Genomic DNA, 17431 nt, shown 5'->3' with positions numbered 1-17431 from the left:
GTATTAGCTTTCAATGATTTCATTTGAAACTCCAACCTATCACTACAACTAACTGACTTGTAAATTACTTTTGCACACAGCAGATCGTGATCTACAAACAAAATTAATCAAGCTCATAAGACAAGCAATAAAACCTGTTCATAATTAAAACACTTAACGTATGCTTGTATAAGATTCTATATAACTGGCGAGAAAAAAGTAATTGTTCGTTAAATATTCTAATATTTTAGATATTAAATATGCTTCCTATATTTCCAATATTAAATTAGTGAAGAATCATCAAAGGAAGTAAAGAAATTAGTGAAGAATCGTCGAACTACCTTCAATTAAAACATTTTTTTCTTTAATATCCCAATGGAGCTTTTTAAAAAGGATTTGACAGAGAGGTAATGGTGTTTTGCTCAAGAAACACTCTACGTTTCAAGTCCATAACTATGTAAGATTTAAATAAGAAATTACTTCAGTTTTCAAACTAACAACTGTAAGCTAAAATTTTCTGAAATATTCAAAAGTACCTCCGCCAAAAAAGAACAAGCGAAAATCTTCCTTTCCTAAACTACTATTTAATAAGCGAGAGAAACTTACGTAACTCAATAATATCGCAATTAAAACCATTTCTACACTAATAAATGAGTTTATACATAGCTTAGTATGTTTTAATATTATACCAAAACGTACATATTATGCCAATGGATGACAACGGCACAAAAATTCTATTGATTTCGCCTACCGGAAATATACAATGTAAAGTAAAATAATAGAGGTAGCACTCGATTAAAAAAGAATTTAGCTAAATTACCATCAACACTACTCTAGTACTGGTCTTTAACAACTTATATCTGATAAAACGATCAGGTTAGTTTCTTCTACTGATATGTAAACAAGACATCACAATAGCTCTTAATAGATATACACTGAAATTAGTAATAATAATACGGATTGATATTAATAATGTGATGTACAAAAGGCAAATAAATAAATATAAAATGGATTTGATAACTAAAAATATAATAAAAGTAAAAATTGCATCATATTTTGTAAGAAGTTGCAATTCAACTATCATTACCAATACCGAGTCCGCCAGAAAAATGTACACACTCTCTGTCATCCAGTATCAAGATACTGGCATTGACAATTGTTCTGAAATTTAAGTATATTGTAGTATGTTTTATCGCCCATCACATGTTGGCATTGTCAATTGTTTTCAGTTAAAATTGTTGTTGTAGGTTTTTTGCTCAACAGATGCCGGGACTGTCAGCACGGTTAGTGAGATACAAAAATGGCAGGTGAACGCTTGACGTTCGATTGTTAGGCGGGTTGGTGGTTCAGTACCAAACTTCACTCTCTACTGACGCTGAACTTCGATGACAGCGTCACCCAAACCTGATAAAACACTTCAAAACATACTTACGCTGCCATTTTCTTATCACGTACAGTATCAGAACAATTGTCAATGCCACTCTGCTGATACAGGATAACAAAGAATGTATACATTTTTTGACGGACTCTGTATGTAAGTTAAGAAAAGATATATTAGATATCTACTCTATGTGAAATGAAGTTCTTCTATCATATTCCTTATCTTACCAAAATTATAATTACTTTCTTATGTCAGGAGTTCGAGGGTCAATTGAATTGTTTCAGACTTTGGTTTACAATGCACTGAGTATGACAAAGGAATCTAGAATTATTTTCTATCTATAGTACCACATTACACAACGGGTAAAAAGTATAATATATATACATAAATACATTCTGCTCAACACACTATCTGCCAATTTCAAAATTTACTTGTACATCACAACCATGGTATTCTTATAATAAAACAATGAAACATGGGAGATGATTTATTCAACTTTCAACATCCAAATATCCTCGACTAGCTCTTTCTTTTGTCACTCCTGAACAGGAAGCTAATTACAATCATTATGTGTCTTCATTTAATTAATTGTTTACCTTGAAATAATAATAATATAAGCAAAATACATTACACAAATACAACAATTTCACGTGCCAAATATTGGCTACTAAGGACAGTTTTTTAATGATAATACAAATCATAGACACTTAATACATTCGACAACACAATACAATTTATTCATCACATTTAAGCCTGTTCTTAAAATATATATGGCCAAATGCTTCTACAGACGCTCATAAAAACAGAATTAGACCATTCAACATATTCACATGTTTACTTATGATAGTAAAAAATAATTTGCTGCACTATCTAAATGACATCCATAAAAGAGAATACTAATATGCAAACTGCGAGAAAATTGCATAAATATATCAAAATTTCATATTATATACTTTTTGTTTCCCCACAACCTTACACTTGTGTTTGTACTAATGTTAATCCCACCCTACTCTCAGCATGGAATTATCACAGACTTTCTGCTATAAGGACTTGTGCTGGAAAATTGACATATACTGCATTATGTGCAACAAGTCTTATTTGTGCTTCGTGAGTATTAAGAAAGAAAAAAAATCCACAGATCTGGAATTAGGGTAAGTGCAAACGGTACCTCTCACAAGCTGCCAAAACAACCATTGAATTCTTTTCTCATTTAATTATTTGAAAATAAGAAAGCTTTCCAAATGAGCTCGGGAACGAAAGAATTTATAAACTTCAATTTATGAGCTGCACACGAAACTCTCAACCACCTTGCTAGTTGAATACGTGAAACCAAGAAAAATGAGAATACTATTGAGCACCATTCTCCCTAAGTTCAGACCTGAGCTTATCTTTTCTATACACAGAGTGATGTTTATGATTTAATGAAAGAATTCAACCTTTATCATACTTTTTCATTTAGCATAACACATTTACACTACCCTTCCTATTAGGTTGAAGAAAACAGTGATAAATATACTGCGGAAGGAATTCATTTGGAACTAACGATTATAGTTTCGTAACAACTGTAGCAATGTAGCATACCAGCCACTTACGAAATCTACGTAAGTCATGAAAAGAGATCATAGTTGTTGCACTAATACATGTTCACATGAACAAATTGGTCTCATAATATTCTGCCTTACTACATGAAAAACGAGTTGTGAACAGTAAAAAAGTCTCTCCCGAAATATAAATACCAAAATTAAACTAATAGACTAAAAGATAAGTTAAACTAACATATGGTATGTGAGTCATTACATTAACGATACAAAGTTGTCATTTACATGGTGGAGTCACTTATTATATGACTCTTGCATTCATAAAGAACTAGTTACTTAAGGTTAAGTATACCAAAAAAAAAGCTTCTGATACGGCTGTAAACGTAAGTCAACATTTCTTGCAACACTCATGCTCATTTAACAAAGGAATTACAAAATATGATAAAGCATACACACGAACAAACAATAATGCTACGTAATTTGTGAAGTTTCTAAGTAGATAAACATTGATAAATTGAAATGGTTCTTGGTAACTTACTTGTATTTTATTCAGCTTTATCCATTTCACTGACTGACAAAATAAATCTGTTTATATACAGACTAATAGCAGCATAAGTTGGATTTTCTATTTGGTCTTAACTTAAAACACAGTTTATACTATTGTGTCACAAAATAGCACGTACTTCATCTAAAACTATTATTCAAAAATGAATAGCATAAAATCTAAATGGCGACTGCTTTCCATTTGTTGTTTACATACAGTATATAAAGAAATTAACAATAAACTGTCAAAAGCAAAGCAGCTAATATGTTGATTTTCACCCAGAACTGACGTAAACATTTTTCTTTCTTTAAGATTATCAAACTGGAACTTTTTCTTCTTTCTCAGTATTTTGTTTGCTAGATATATGAAAATGATGAGGAATTGCTCACAGGTGTCAAATCTTGATAAGATGATTTTAAGATGGTTGTCCAAGGGATGCTATTGTCAAGCAAGCGACGACCCCATGAATGGTCAGGAAATATTGCAGAGATCGTTTGATGTAGAAATGAATGAGTGTTTTTTAAGGTATTGCACGCTATTTTTGTATTCGTCTATCTCTGAATTTAGAGAGCTATTACTGAGTAACACTAATCAAGGATGAAGAAAAAATTTAGGAGCACGCGGTACTTATAAAACATTTTGGAAATGAGAAAAACCGTAACATATTTATCCTCTCATTAAGAAAATTTCCATCACCATTTCCTTCTACTTATCACTGTCTTCTTTAGCTTGGTCATTAAAACGTATGCGTCTGTGCTTTGGCGAGTATATTTTTTCTGATTATAACACCGAACGTTAAATTAAAAATGTTATAGTGATGAACGCGAACAGCAAATATTGTACTCATGTTCTCCAGTGATATATTACACCGACCTTCTGGAACAGATCTAAATATTAATTACACAATAACTAAATTACAGACATTGGTTCATTTATATTGAGCCGAAGTCAATGTACAACTGTACTCCACCTGCGCAACCGATTGCCGTGAGATTGCCACGAGGCAAGCAACAGCATCTCGTTAGCAGTGTGGTCGAACGTAGTCTGATGCAGCCGAAACTGAAAAGATTCTGGGAGGGGTTCATTATTGCCATTTCCAACACTAAGTTCACGGTGTCGTTCATTGTAGAAATGTGTCATGTGCGAAATTTTCGTGGTCGTGCCACTGTGAATCGTATTATACGGAAATATACGGTACAGAATCCTGGGTCCACCACATCGACGCGAGCAGCTAGAAACCGGCGTCCTGTGAAGAGGACCTCGCCACTCTTATGTGTAGTTCGGTGTATGGCGACCTCCGAAAATCCCCACACATAGCGTGCGATAGTCAGCAAATATCGCATATCGCAGGCAACAATAAACCACGCCATTCATAGGAATTTACGCCTAACGATCGTTCGCAAGAGTAGTGTGCACACCCTGAAAGCATGTCATGTGGCTGAGCGAAGGAGGAGTTGAGTTGAGTTTATTTTGAGTTTAACGTCCCGTTCAGCAGCAAGGCTATATTAGACGTGGACCTACTGATTAACGTGGACTCCAAACCACTTGAGCTCCCGCCGGGAATCAAACCCGGGTCTCCCGCGCCAAGGGCGCGTACGCTAACCGCTTAGCCACGAAGGAGCTCTCAACGAAAAAAAATTGCAGGAAGCTGTATAACGTAATTTCGCAGGTGATAGGTGGAAGTTTGTTGTTATCCTTGATGAGAGTACATTTACCTCACAGACTATGGTAAAGTTCGTGCCATTACATACGAATCTGTTGACGCGAAGGACTGGAGACACAAAGTTTCTCAAAAGGGTTCATGCTTGTAGCCGGCTTCTCGTAAAGGGATAAACTGCATCTCCGAAAGATGAAGCGAAACGTAAAAATCGATGAAGCATATTACCAGATCCATGTCCTGACTGAAATATTCCAATATGGAATCCCAATACGAACAAGACGTGAACCAGGTTGAACTGCACTAAGCCAAGACATCCAGCCACACGACGAAAACATCGCTGGAATTCTATCACCGTATGAAACAGGAAACTGGAATTGCGGCAATCCGCTTCTCTAACATTCCTGTCAAAAGTCCACATGCCAGCCCAATGGACTATTGTGTGCTTTTGGACTCCTCAAGCGGCGCCTATCCCATTGTCGAGCCCGCACCGTCTCCAGCTTATGGAAAGCCTTTAAAGAGGAGTGGGATGCAATATCCATGCTCCACATGCAATAGAAATTCCCATGCCATACAACAGCCAGTAGAGGTGGCCTGTACACCGAACACAACCAGTGATGGAAACACGGCTTTTCCTAGATAAGCGGCATATTCAAATTCAGCTCAATATAAATTAATCACCCTCTATAGACTCCTCAGGTTTACGGATAAATACGAAAGAAATATTTTGTAAGTTTATCTAATGTAACTAAATTTTTTTAAATCTAAAATATTCCAGAAAAAGTGTATCATTTCTTCACAAATGCAAGGATTTTAAAGATTTAAAGGATGTGAATATAACATTTCTAAATATTTCATTAGAAAAAATCATCATAATAAGTATTTGCCATTATTGGCAGCTCAGTTGCCGCAACTGAGAAGTTTCCATACCTCATGGCCTTCTGCTATCTCTTTGTCTTCATGTACTTTTCTGTTTTGATATCATACATCAATTGTAGTCTCCTTCGTCTCCTCCCTCTCTTTCCTACCATCATACCCTTTAGCACGTCCCTCATAATGCAATTCCTTCTTAGCCAATGTCCCAAACTCATTCTTTATATTTATACGGAAATATCAATGCAAAATGAGATTATTCAAGTGCTACGTTGAACTATGTGCAGTTCAAGCTGTTTTATTTTCTACTTATTTATTTATTGTTATTTAATTATTTTCTTAATATTCTTCTATAAATGAAAAAGTAACTAAACTAAGCTCCGCGGCATAACAGCCCACGGCCTATCAGCTGGGTTTGGCACTCGTGTCTTGGGAATGATGTCTGGAGAAGTATACGATTCTCCCTCGGTGTGAATGCTAGTTTCATAACTGGAAAGGGAAGAAGTATTTTAGTTTTATGATTAAACAAATTCTTTACAATAAAAGATCTTTCAAATCTTTATATTAAAATACGTAACGCTTAACATACATATACTCAATTTCTTTTTCATATACATACATAAAAATGTGTGGAAAATAAGTTCCCACGTAAAAATTTATAAATAAATAAGCTAAACAGCCTTTAAATGAAATACTACTGAACTTGTATCCGTAAAAAAGTTAACCTCTTTATTAAATTGATTTAGCAGTCTCTGCTACTTTCTCCAGTAATTTCTCGAACTGCTACTGCTACACTAGAACCATTGTAAATTTTACAGCGTAGCGTGTCAAACTGAAGCATAGTTGCCTTGGCTTGCAACCAGTCCAAATATTTGTTTGCAGTTCAAGAGGTTACTGAAGAAAGTACCAGAGACTACTGAAATAAATATTATATATATATATTCAGATACAAGATTAATAGTATTTCATTTACAAACATGTATTCTATAGCGTCCATAAAATTAGTTAATTTATAATGTAAGTATGTCGAAGTTAAATTACTACTTTTAGTATTATTTTTCAATTCCTCAAATATCACCTTTAAAATGGCTCATTATTTCGCTAGCAAATAAGCAGCAGTTATATAGTTATAAAATACATCAACAAGATAAAAATTTATCATATATTGTAGTAAATGCTATGGATGACAATTTCCTGGTACGCACATACAAAAATACATTTATTTTACATAAAGTACAGTGCATATAGAAAAATAATTGTTAAGCACGAGAAAACTGGTGAGAAAAATTAATATAAATTAAAAATTATTGGGAGATCTTGTTTGGACGTGTGATTCAGAATTCATCGTGAAAACTTTTCGCTGTGTTGACCATTTTACTTCCTAAGAAAAGGTCCATCTTATTTAGAATCTCTTTCAAAGATAAGTTGCCATCATGATCTGTATCTGATAAAACCATCAACGTTTCAGCTTCTTCTTTCGCATGGCGTGGATTTCGGGGATCAATGTACATCTGAAAATATATAAGAGTAGACATAATGAAAAGAAGAATCAACTAATGCTCTTACAAAAGAATCAATGAAAATGTTCCTTATATTCTACTTTACAACAGCTACAAATAATGAGGATTGTTTTGTGAAATCTCCAATAGTCACAGAGAGGAAACTGGATTTTGGCATTTGTTTTTTCAACAAAAATATGATTATAAGTCAGAGTACGCAACTGACACATGTTGCATATTATGAAAATAAAGATACGCTTACGTAACGAGTTGTTATTTTGAATCTGTTCCGAAACAGTTTCGACGATCACTTCTGTCTTTTTCCACCAGCAACTCTTCATGTTAATAGTATCCACATTCCTCTTCTATATATTTATCTATTTGTTTCTATTGTACATTGTTTGCTTAATGTTATATGCTAAGTCAAACTCTTCCCTAAAATAATGTATATTAGAGGCTGGAAATTACGAAATAAAAATTACATATACAAAATACTACGTACACGTTTTTTACTGCTGCACCTAGCACAGATATGTATACTACCCGTCGGATATCAGAGTTGCCAAATCATATTCTAGGTAGCAGTAACACGTGTAAACAATATTTTGTGTATATATAATTTTTGTTTCTTAATTAAGCTCTATCTGTCGTTAAACAAGGCTACTAACTAAATCCAAGCGAAGAGAAAGAACGTTTTTTCCTATAAAAATGTCAATCATAAAACATGCGAACTAAAATGAATCAAAAATTACAATCTCCTCGGAATACTAAAATAGTTCAATTGACACAACAAAACGCACTGAAAATCAACTTTCTATTAAATTTTATGTATTTAGCATTTAAAAAATCTTGCTTTTTTATATTAAAAAAAAAAATTAGTTTAAACGGGTTAAATCAATACTTCTCAACGTGGGCATTAACGCCCCCACAGAGCGTTCTTGTTTCAACAGGACATGCTAAAACAAAAAGGGGCTATTAGACGACGATATATTATTTAGGGGGCGTTTGAGATTTCACAGATCTACTGCTACTTTAATTTGTTTTTTTTTTCCTAAATTTATTTATTATTATTTAATATTTAACATGCAAAAATTGTGAACAGTAGTTTGTGCTTCAGTATTTCTTTTGATCAGCCGCGTAATATAATCTAAATTTCTGCTGCATTTATAGCGAATTTTATAAATTTTGTAATGATGAAAGACATCCAATCGACATGAAAGTTCGGTTATTATAATCAGTAAAAGAAATACTCGTTGGCCCCTGTGTTTTGGAAAGTGACGTGGACAAGTGTATATTAAAAAAATAAATAAATAAAATAAACGTAAATGCAAATAACTGCATCTTCTCGTGTAAAATGTTAAGGAAAAGACGGCAAATATAAGACAAATTATAGAAAATAAAATTCCTTTCACTTCATATATATATATATATATATATATAGAGAGAGAGAGAGAGAGAGAGAGGACAAGTATCAAATGTGGAATACCACTTTGGTTTCGGATTGCATTTTCTATATTAAAATTGTATACCACAAAAAAAAAAAAAAAAAAAAAAATGTTAACACAGTAAACATTTGCGTGTTATGAGGAACTGAGAAAGTTCACGCAGAAGCGATCTTTCGTTAACAGTGCTGACTTGTGTGAAATCATGCGTAACTGTGAGTCCGAAAACTGTATACACAATGTGGAGTACCTTAAATATGCTTGATATATTAAATGTTTGAACTATTAATCATCAAAATCACAAATATACACTATCCTTCTCGGCACTAAATAGTCAACGTGACTCCAGCCATCGTACAAAATACATTGTACCCACTGTTCTCCTAGAACATCATTAAAGAGGCCACCACAGAACAGAAAAGTAAATCTTTGTCTTCACTTGGGTTTCTTGTGCATATGGTAAAACCTACCACAATCATCCACTACGAAAAGAAATGTCAGATCTATTTTCTCCCGATTGCTGCTGATTAAGTACATAATCAATTACGATAATCACCCTATTAAGGACAAAGATCACATAAGAACTCTTCAAGTCTTGAATAGCCAACGTGACTCCAGCCTTCGCAGGAAATACATTGTACCCACTGTTCTCGTTGAGTATCTTCAATAAAGAAGCCAGCACAGAATAGAAAATGCACACCTACATCACGAGAAATACGTTTCAAAAGTAGAATATGCATTTCAATTACATTCCTGAACTAGAATACTAGTATTCTACTTTAGAGACAACTACCATATTATTTTTCGGCATGCACTTACGAAGTAAAAGTAAGTTTACGATTCGTATCATTACACAGAGTTTGATGATACTGTATCTCATCTAAACCATTACAATAAACTGGTAGTTAACTAGCTACATAATAGTACTGAAGCGTTATAAACATATCGCTAGAAAACTCCATCAGATGAAATATCAAACGAACACAATAGTTTCCTTCATATAGCACCAACAAGCTGCAACTAATTGGTAAATATGAAAGAGTATCATCTCTTTACTCACAACAACTTCATGCAGGGTTTCTAGTTCTCAGCGGAAAATTATTGTGGTATTCCACTTCAAGTACGTATTCCATATTCCACATTTGGGATTTTTTTTTCTCTTTCTCTCAATATATATACGCGTATATTATAATCTATTCTGCCTGTTGGCAGGTCCTGGGATTAATACGAGATGTCTCCTCCCCCCGCACTCTTCGTTACGTTAGGGCCTGGAAATCTTCCTTCCACGTTTCTCGAGCTTCAGCTGTCCTCTAACTTCCATTTTTATATATTCTTCAATTTTAAGTTTGATTTAAGAGTTGAAGCCTCTTTCCAGTTCTTAACTGTTTCGTCCAAGTCTTACGTTCAGCCTTGTGCATGAGTGCATTGAGTTTAGAGAACGGGGGGCACTTAGGACAATCGCATTCACCCAAGGGGACGCTAGGCTCGAAAGACTGAGAACCACTCGTTCAAATCATAGTGATTTACACCACTGAACAATGCACAGCAAATCTTTAATTTAAGTAACAATCTGGCAGTGTAACTAAAAAAAAAAAATAATAAAAAAAAAACATCGTTCTCAACAAAACTCAAATTCGCTGAACTCACAGACGGCGACAGGTTAAGTCGGACAAAAAAAAATATATAAGGACCGATCTTTCGAGTCCAAACTGAGAATTCATGTCTTTATACACAAGAGGTAATCATGTAAATGGTTGGCAATTCAGGAATCTCAGACGATAAAGTTGTAATCCTAATCCTACAACTCAACTGTTATATTTAATGACCTTGTAATTCGATAAGTACAGATTTCTCATAAGTTTACTTACGAAATGAAATGAAATTTCTCGTTTAACGCCCCACGATTATGCTCGAAAGCTAAGGGAGATGGTAATGATGATTATTAGGGTTAGGTTTAATATTGCTCTAAAAAGTGCTATGGAGTCTTAAATATCAACATAACATTACTCATAATACTGTGCCTTTATTTTCAGAATTATAGTTTAAAAAGAATATTTATGAAAATCGATTCAGTACTCTTTTGTATTATTATTTTTGTGCGGTGTGTATGGTGCAGCGTCCGTTACAACTAACAACACATTTTCATACTGAACGGAATCAGGCCATAAGAGATGCATTGACTTGTCAAACAATTTGCTAATGGTAAAATAATTCATCAGAATGTCACAGTTTAGAACAAATATTTTACCAGCCCCATGATGTTGCATCACACAAATAACATTAACAATATTGAGTCTTAGTGAATCAAATGTTTCATTCACAAACAATCATATTCTCATTGCTTTCACTTATGACTAATATTCGACATTGTTTTTTCATAAATCCTTTTCACGTAATTCTTCTTTAATGTCCAAGAATCACGGAAGTACTTAGAGATGTTTTCTTATATATATATAAAAGCAACTTTACATATATGCAACACACAAATTTTCGAAACACATCTAATGATATGATGTACCACATTGCCCAAGAAGTTTATATGTATTATTTTGTAGCTTAAGTACACGTTTATGTTTCTCCCTCTGCGCATGCTGTTCCAAAGTAAATTTTCTCAAGCTGGAACTGCCGTATCATACACTTTACAGCAGAGAAAAGACTCATCCGTGGCAAAAACTTTCCCGCCAACAAATTCAGAAACAAAACGATTTAGTTCCGAAAATGTACTCTCTTTAACTTTAGGCATTTTGCAATACCAAAGCTGCATGCTGTACAAAATTGTCTGCTTCAATAGTTAATCTAGCTCACAAATGATCTAAAAATTTAGAAGATATGCAGTTCAAATAATAAACAAATACTTAAAATACATTTATAAACAGAAATTGGTTTAAAAAGTGCTAAAAAATCTAGCAGCAAATAAGTTTTTAATCACTCAATTTTTAATGAAACACGTTTATATTGTAATGAACAACGTTTCTATTTACCTGAGAAAACGATGTACAATCATCGAAATCCTAACCCTAATGATAATCAACGAAATGGTAGAATGCAGATTCACTTGCGCAAGCTACCATCGAATACCACGCATTTCGGACTTCGCACAAACTAGAAAAAGTACACAAACTACTTAGTCAATCATGTATGAATATCTTGTTTTAAAGGCGGTATTGGCCCGAATGTAACACATTTTTAGTATAAAAACAGTTTCATAAAATCCATATACTTTATTATAATTGTAGCCTAGCCCCTATACTTAAAAATAAATAAATAAAATCACTACGCAATACTGTACTATCTTTCATTCTTTCGCAAACGTATTTTGCCGCTGCATGACTCGTCAACGTCAAACGTATAAAGGAAATAAGTAATGGTAACGCATCACGTTATGATTCGATTTAACTGAACCTAAGATTTGCTACTAATATATTTTAACTACGCTTCCACGAGTGGGCTTCAATTTGGTAAGTTTCCTATTATATATTTCCACAGTGTGCATTATTTTTTACCGGGTATTTCATTTTTCCATTAAAACTCAAAACTTGGGAGTTACATATTCGAGGTCGTACTTTATTCTGGCCAATCCAATATTTTAAGTACTATTATTATTATTATTATTATCTCTCTCATATTAATTTACAATGATAATTATAGTATTTCTATCTTACCAGTAATTCTTTTCTATCTGCTTTGCCGTCTGAGTTTAGATCAATTGCTTCTCGAAATTCCTTCCTCCTTTCTTCCTCGCCTTGGGTTAGAGTCTCTCCCTCTTTATCATCATCTCCATCGGCTTGGAATCTGGCAAATTCATCTTCTGTCAACAATGTGTCTCCATCTCGATCTGAAAAATCAATAATATTTATAAACATTTACGCTTAACATTTCAGGAGTATACTGTAAAGATATTCGATTGATCCGGAAATCAACTTCATTTGGCTATTAGTTTCCAAGATTTTTGGAAACATTTATTCATTTAATTCAAAACGATCACTTTATTTTAAAACTTTTTGGTAGTATTGTACTCACGCAGTTTAAGTATTTGTAACATAATCTTCTTCGTTTCGTCTTTGTAAAATAATGGAAATGAAATGTCAGACTAAGTCTTTTCTCTTCTCCAACTGCATTCTATTGCAATACACGTCTATTCTCCCCGGCCATAGAGCTCGGAAAGGTAACTGAACTTCTACGAATTGATCAGAGCTGTCGCGGGTAATTGTGGTTACATTTCTAATGAGTACACAGATCCACACTTTCACCCTTGGAGACAAGAGATTGTCTCCCGGCTGAAGAACCGCTACTAGTTTACTTCAAGGTTTAATGGCGCAGAACCAATCACCTCTGATGTGGGATCAAGCCAGATTAAGTTTCCACAACTAATATACGATAAAATATCGTTATCAGATGTGTTGACACAATGAACCGTTTAAGTGCCATGATTTTCAATTGTATCGTCGAGATTTGAATGCCATCCATCCAGTCGTAGCCACATCGCCATCTTCTATGTTACTGAAGAGGAATCAAGGATCAACATAAGGTAAAGAGGTACTATAGTAGTTATCCTTCTCCTATAGTTAATTACTTCTTGTTATTTCACCCTTAACCATTCTAGGGTTTTTTAAGTGTTGAGTTTAATTTATGCATCACCCAGCATAATATCGTATTATTTAAAATACAAGAGAAATCTGTTAGCTTTTATCCCCAATCGATCCTCTTTGCTACTGAGTTGCATCTGAGCCTCACGCGTTGGCAATCTCTCCGCTGCACAACATATACTTTAAAATACTTATTTTTCAATATTTTCTATTGTGAGTTTATGTTTTGAAATCTTTAAGCCACAACCCTTTGTTCTCTTTTCAAGAAAATTGCAAAATTAAAATAAACCAAATAATTTTACGTATCTTTGTGTAGTTTTATATATTTAGATCCTAATATTTCATAACTTTTGCTTCTGTGAACTTCTCCAGAAGATTTTATCTTCTGAAACTTATCAAACTACGAAGCACCACAAATATTTAACAAGACGAAAGTTAAAAAGTACACAATAATTTTCCTTACTACAAAAGATTTTTTCCAGCAAGTCTTCACAAATGGAAATATCAATTAAATATAGGGATTGGCTATTATACATTAAAATGGTAAGTGCACTTCATAAATGAGTGTTGAGGTTCTCAGGAGATTTTGCAGAGACTTTAAAACCTTGCTTTAAGAGATTAAATAAGTAACGTGAATTCCCACTCGATTTACGTTTCAACAGGTGAAATCCTTCGAAGAACTCACAGAAGCAAAAGTAAGCGGAATATTAGGGTTCAGAGAAATAAAACTAAAGCAAAGGAACGTAAAATTATTTTCTTTTTTCTTTTTCCCCCTTTTTTTTTTATCACATATACAAGGTGCGCTCATAAAGAAACCGAACTTTAAAAAAATAGTCTACTACCTTAAAAATGTTATTGTAGTATAATCGCACTGGAAAGAGCTATATCTGAGTTTCCTATTAGTGCTTGTTTAAACTGGTTTCAGGCAGTTGGTATCTGGTTAAGCCTGCGACAAACGCAAATAGTGTGAAGTAGTCATATGAAACACGCGCATCGAAATAGAACGACGTTATAACACGGAGTTCCGTTACAAACAGACAGTTTATAATGCTGCATTTTCAGGAACCCAGGTGTATTATTGATACAACTATTTCAAATATTGTGGATTATCACCATTTTTAGTTTCCGAAAATGTTAAAGATGGCCCGTCAGAACGCCCTTGAATGTCAACGAACGAAGAAAATATTTGGAAACATCGTGCATCGGTAAGAGCATCGGTAAGTTTTTTTTTCTTCTTTTTCTGTTTAGTTTTTTCTGTAATGGATAACTTGGTAACATATCTGAACCTCACTATGTTTAAATAAATGGTGCTTGGTTAGATACTATAAGAATGGAATTTACTGGGTTCCAGCACTAGAATTTCATTTCTTAAGTACATATATGAATAAATGAAAAAATCTCACTGTATTTGCATAAACCAAAATAGTTTGAATCCAGGCAATAGACTTCCTATACCCCTGAAGAACGGAGAGTTTTATCAATTCATCTAAACTAGCTTCAAAACTTCAGAGCACAGCGGGAATACTCAACCATCAATACCAATAACATATTCTATAGACAAGGAAATACATGGATAGTTTGTCCATGTTTTTAGATATGAATCATTATTACAAGTACTGCTGGTAAATTTGAAGGTCACTGCTAGGATTACAGGGATAATTTAGAAAGTGATGTTGTTTTCTTCAGCTTCTCGTACAGTACACTGTGAAAAATTGACCTCTGAGGAAAACGTATATACGGGGCGCTAAGGGGTCTATTTTTATCCACTATTAACACGACACAACCACACGTCTTAGAAGAATGAGTCTTATAAGCTCTAATCCTTACAACAAGCAGTGGTTCAAAAACCATCTGCAAACTTTATAACGTCTCTTCTCTCTGGAACAGAGAGACACATCTTATTTCAATAATGCATTAGACATTCGTCAAACATTTGTAAAATATTTAACACATATTACTTACCAAATTTATCCAAAAGCTCCTCAACGAGGGTAAGTATTGTAGCATGACTAGATTCAGGATGTCTAAAAGCAAGGAATTCGTCTAAATTAAGTGCATCTGGATCACTTCGTGCAGCTTCTGACCATGCCGCTCTATCTCTCATTATGCTCTCTGTGCAAAACAAGGAAAAAGTGCATTACTCAAGAGCAGTATTTCCTTTCATTTCAAATAGCTAACATGTATATCTGAGGCCTTCCAAATTATTTGAAATCCAAAAAACAATAATTAATACAGTCAAACCTCGATAAGCGAATTTCTTACTGAGCTGGTTGAAACAGCGAATATGTCACTTACAAAGGTAACGTTGAAGGAAAAGATTCCTAGTAACAGAGACTTTCAAGTTATCCAGGTCCCACTTATCCAGATTTGACTGTAAGCTATAAACCCATTTCTATTCTTTCTTTTCACTATTACAATATGTAAAAGCAACTTATATGGCTGATTTTTTTTAAAAAAAAAAAAAGAAAGAAAAGAAAAGAAAGAAAGAAAGAAAAGAAAAAAGCTTTACCAATCACTATGCTTTAAAGCAAGGAATTAAGAATTATTTTGTGAGTTTGTTCGAGGTACTCATGAAATTATTTAAATGATACGACAATTATTTCGATGTTAGAAAGCATATTCCGCCCAGACGATTATAGACCATTTCTTACGAAGCCTTGACTAGGAATTAAATAACAGATATGGTGGGGCTGTACCTGATATACAAAAATTTATTAGTACATGCAAAATGTTACAATTATTAAGACTTTCATTTGAGGGGAAAAGAAATATACTATATGAGAGCTCTCCGATACACAGAAGCACCATTCACTTACAAGAGTTTAAGAAATTACACCCCGAAGGAAGAAGGAATAATTCAGTTTTTATTAGATATTTTTTGTCAATCGTTGATCATAAAAGCACGAAATTTCGTATTTGAAGACTTTTAACACTAAAAACACGAATTTTCATTCACTAGTATATATTTTGGAAATATAAGTTTGAAGTAAATAATGACTGGAGGAAACAAGAATATACCTCGTTGTCAGCTAGATGTATCCTGTTGCTGATAATTGTTACACATTGTTTGATTAGGATTCCCGAAAGAGTGGAATGAAAGTTTATTTACATTTTATGACATCAACAATTTGGACAATATAAAAAATATTATTTGTATGAATCATGTGAGAATGTATTTTTAATAATGAGATAATTTACTACATAAAATAGAAACGCTGCGAATACAGTTTGGTTGATTGAACTGGAGTTTAGTGTCCCTTTCAGCATCACGGCTATAGGAGGCGTGGATCCACACCTTGGCGATGGGATCCGAACCATATGATCTCGCATCAGGAATCGAACCCGGATCTCCCCCGAGCTGGTCAATGGAGTCTGGTTCCCATTTGTAGGCATGATTATACTTAATGGATACATGATCACTAGACACATTATACGTACATGTATAATTGTCGAAGTTAGAAATAGTATTGTGAAGGTCAATTAATATTGTATTGCTGCAGATTGATTTTGAGGGTACCAGATCACTGCAATATTGTTTGAATTTTTTAGCGAAGACAGAGAGTATATTTTTTTCCATATAACAATTATTATTCCTTCTGATCAGTTAGATGAAAAAAAAAGGCACCAATTTTGATTTATAGATGCTTATTACTTCACAGAACATGAGTTTGTCACTTACCTACATGAACGCAAGGATCGGGATGCAATATTTTGACCTCTGTAAAGCGGAGACATTAACTAGTAAATAATAAACTCTTATGTTTAAACAGTTCGGTAAATTCTGCAAAGCAATAAGTTACATATTCGCTTTTTTTCAGTTTTTTAAGAGTAGCCTTGGTTAAAATTTTAAGTTTCTAGGAAGAAAACTGAAATTTTGATTTTTATCTAACGGATATTTATATTGATTCTGCGCAATGGCAACGGCGAAAAGA

The 17431-nt window shown here is 33.7% G+C and overlaps 1 protein-coding gene across 5 annotated transcripts in view; it reads right to left on the bottom strand.

The window, feature by feature from the left end:
* Positions 1 to 1834: 1834 nt before the first annotated feature.
* The window catches only part of myd (stromal cell derived factor mayday), a 36956-nt gene continuing 21359 nt past the window's right edge, over positions 1835 to 17431 (bottom strand). For all 5 annotated transcript variants that reach the window (XM_081736593.1, XM_081736589.1, XM_081736591.1 and 2 more), the window contains exons 5-7: positions 15462 to 15611; positions 12576 to 12748; positions 1835 to 7483 (exon numbers count right to left, since the gene is read on the bottom strand). In XM_081736593.1, the coding sequence (XP_081592719.1) occupies positions 7307 to 7483; positions 12576 to 12748; positions 15462 to 15611 (500 nt within the window). In that variant the 3' untranslated portion in view covers positions 1835 to 7306. The remainder of the gene's footprint in view (positions 7484 to 12575; positions 12749 to 15461; positions 15612 to 17431) is intronic.

The sequence above is a fragment of the Thermobia domestica genome, chromosome 13 (assembly GCF_964235325.1).
Source record: "Thermobia domestica chromosome 13, izTheDome1.hap1.1, whole genome shotgun sequence".
NCBI classification, from domain to species: Eukaryota; Metazoa; Arthropoda; class Insecta; order Zygentoma; family Lepismatidae; genus Thermobia; species Thermobia domestica.
This window is presented reverse-complemented; position numbering and strand designations above follow the sequence as displayed.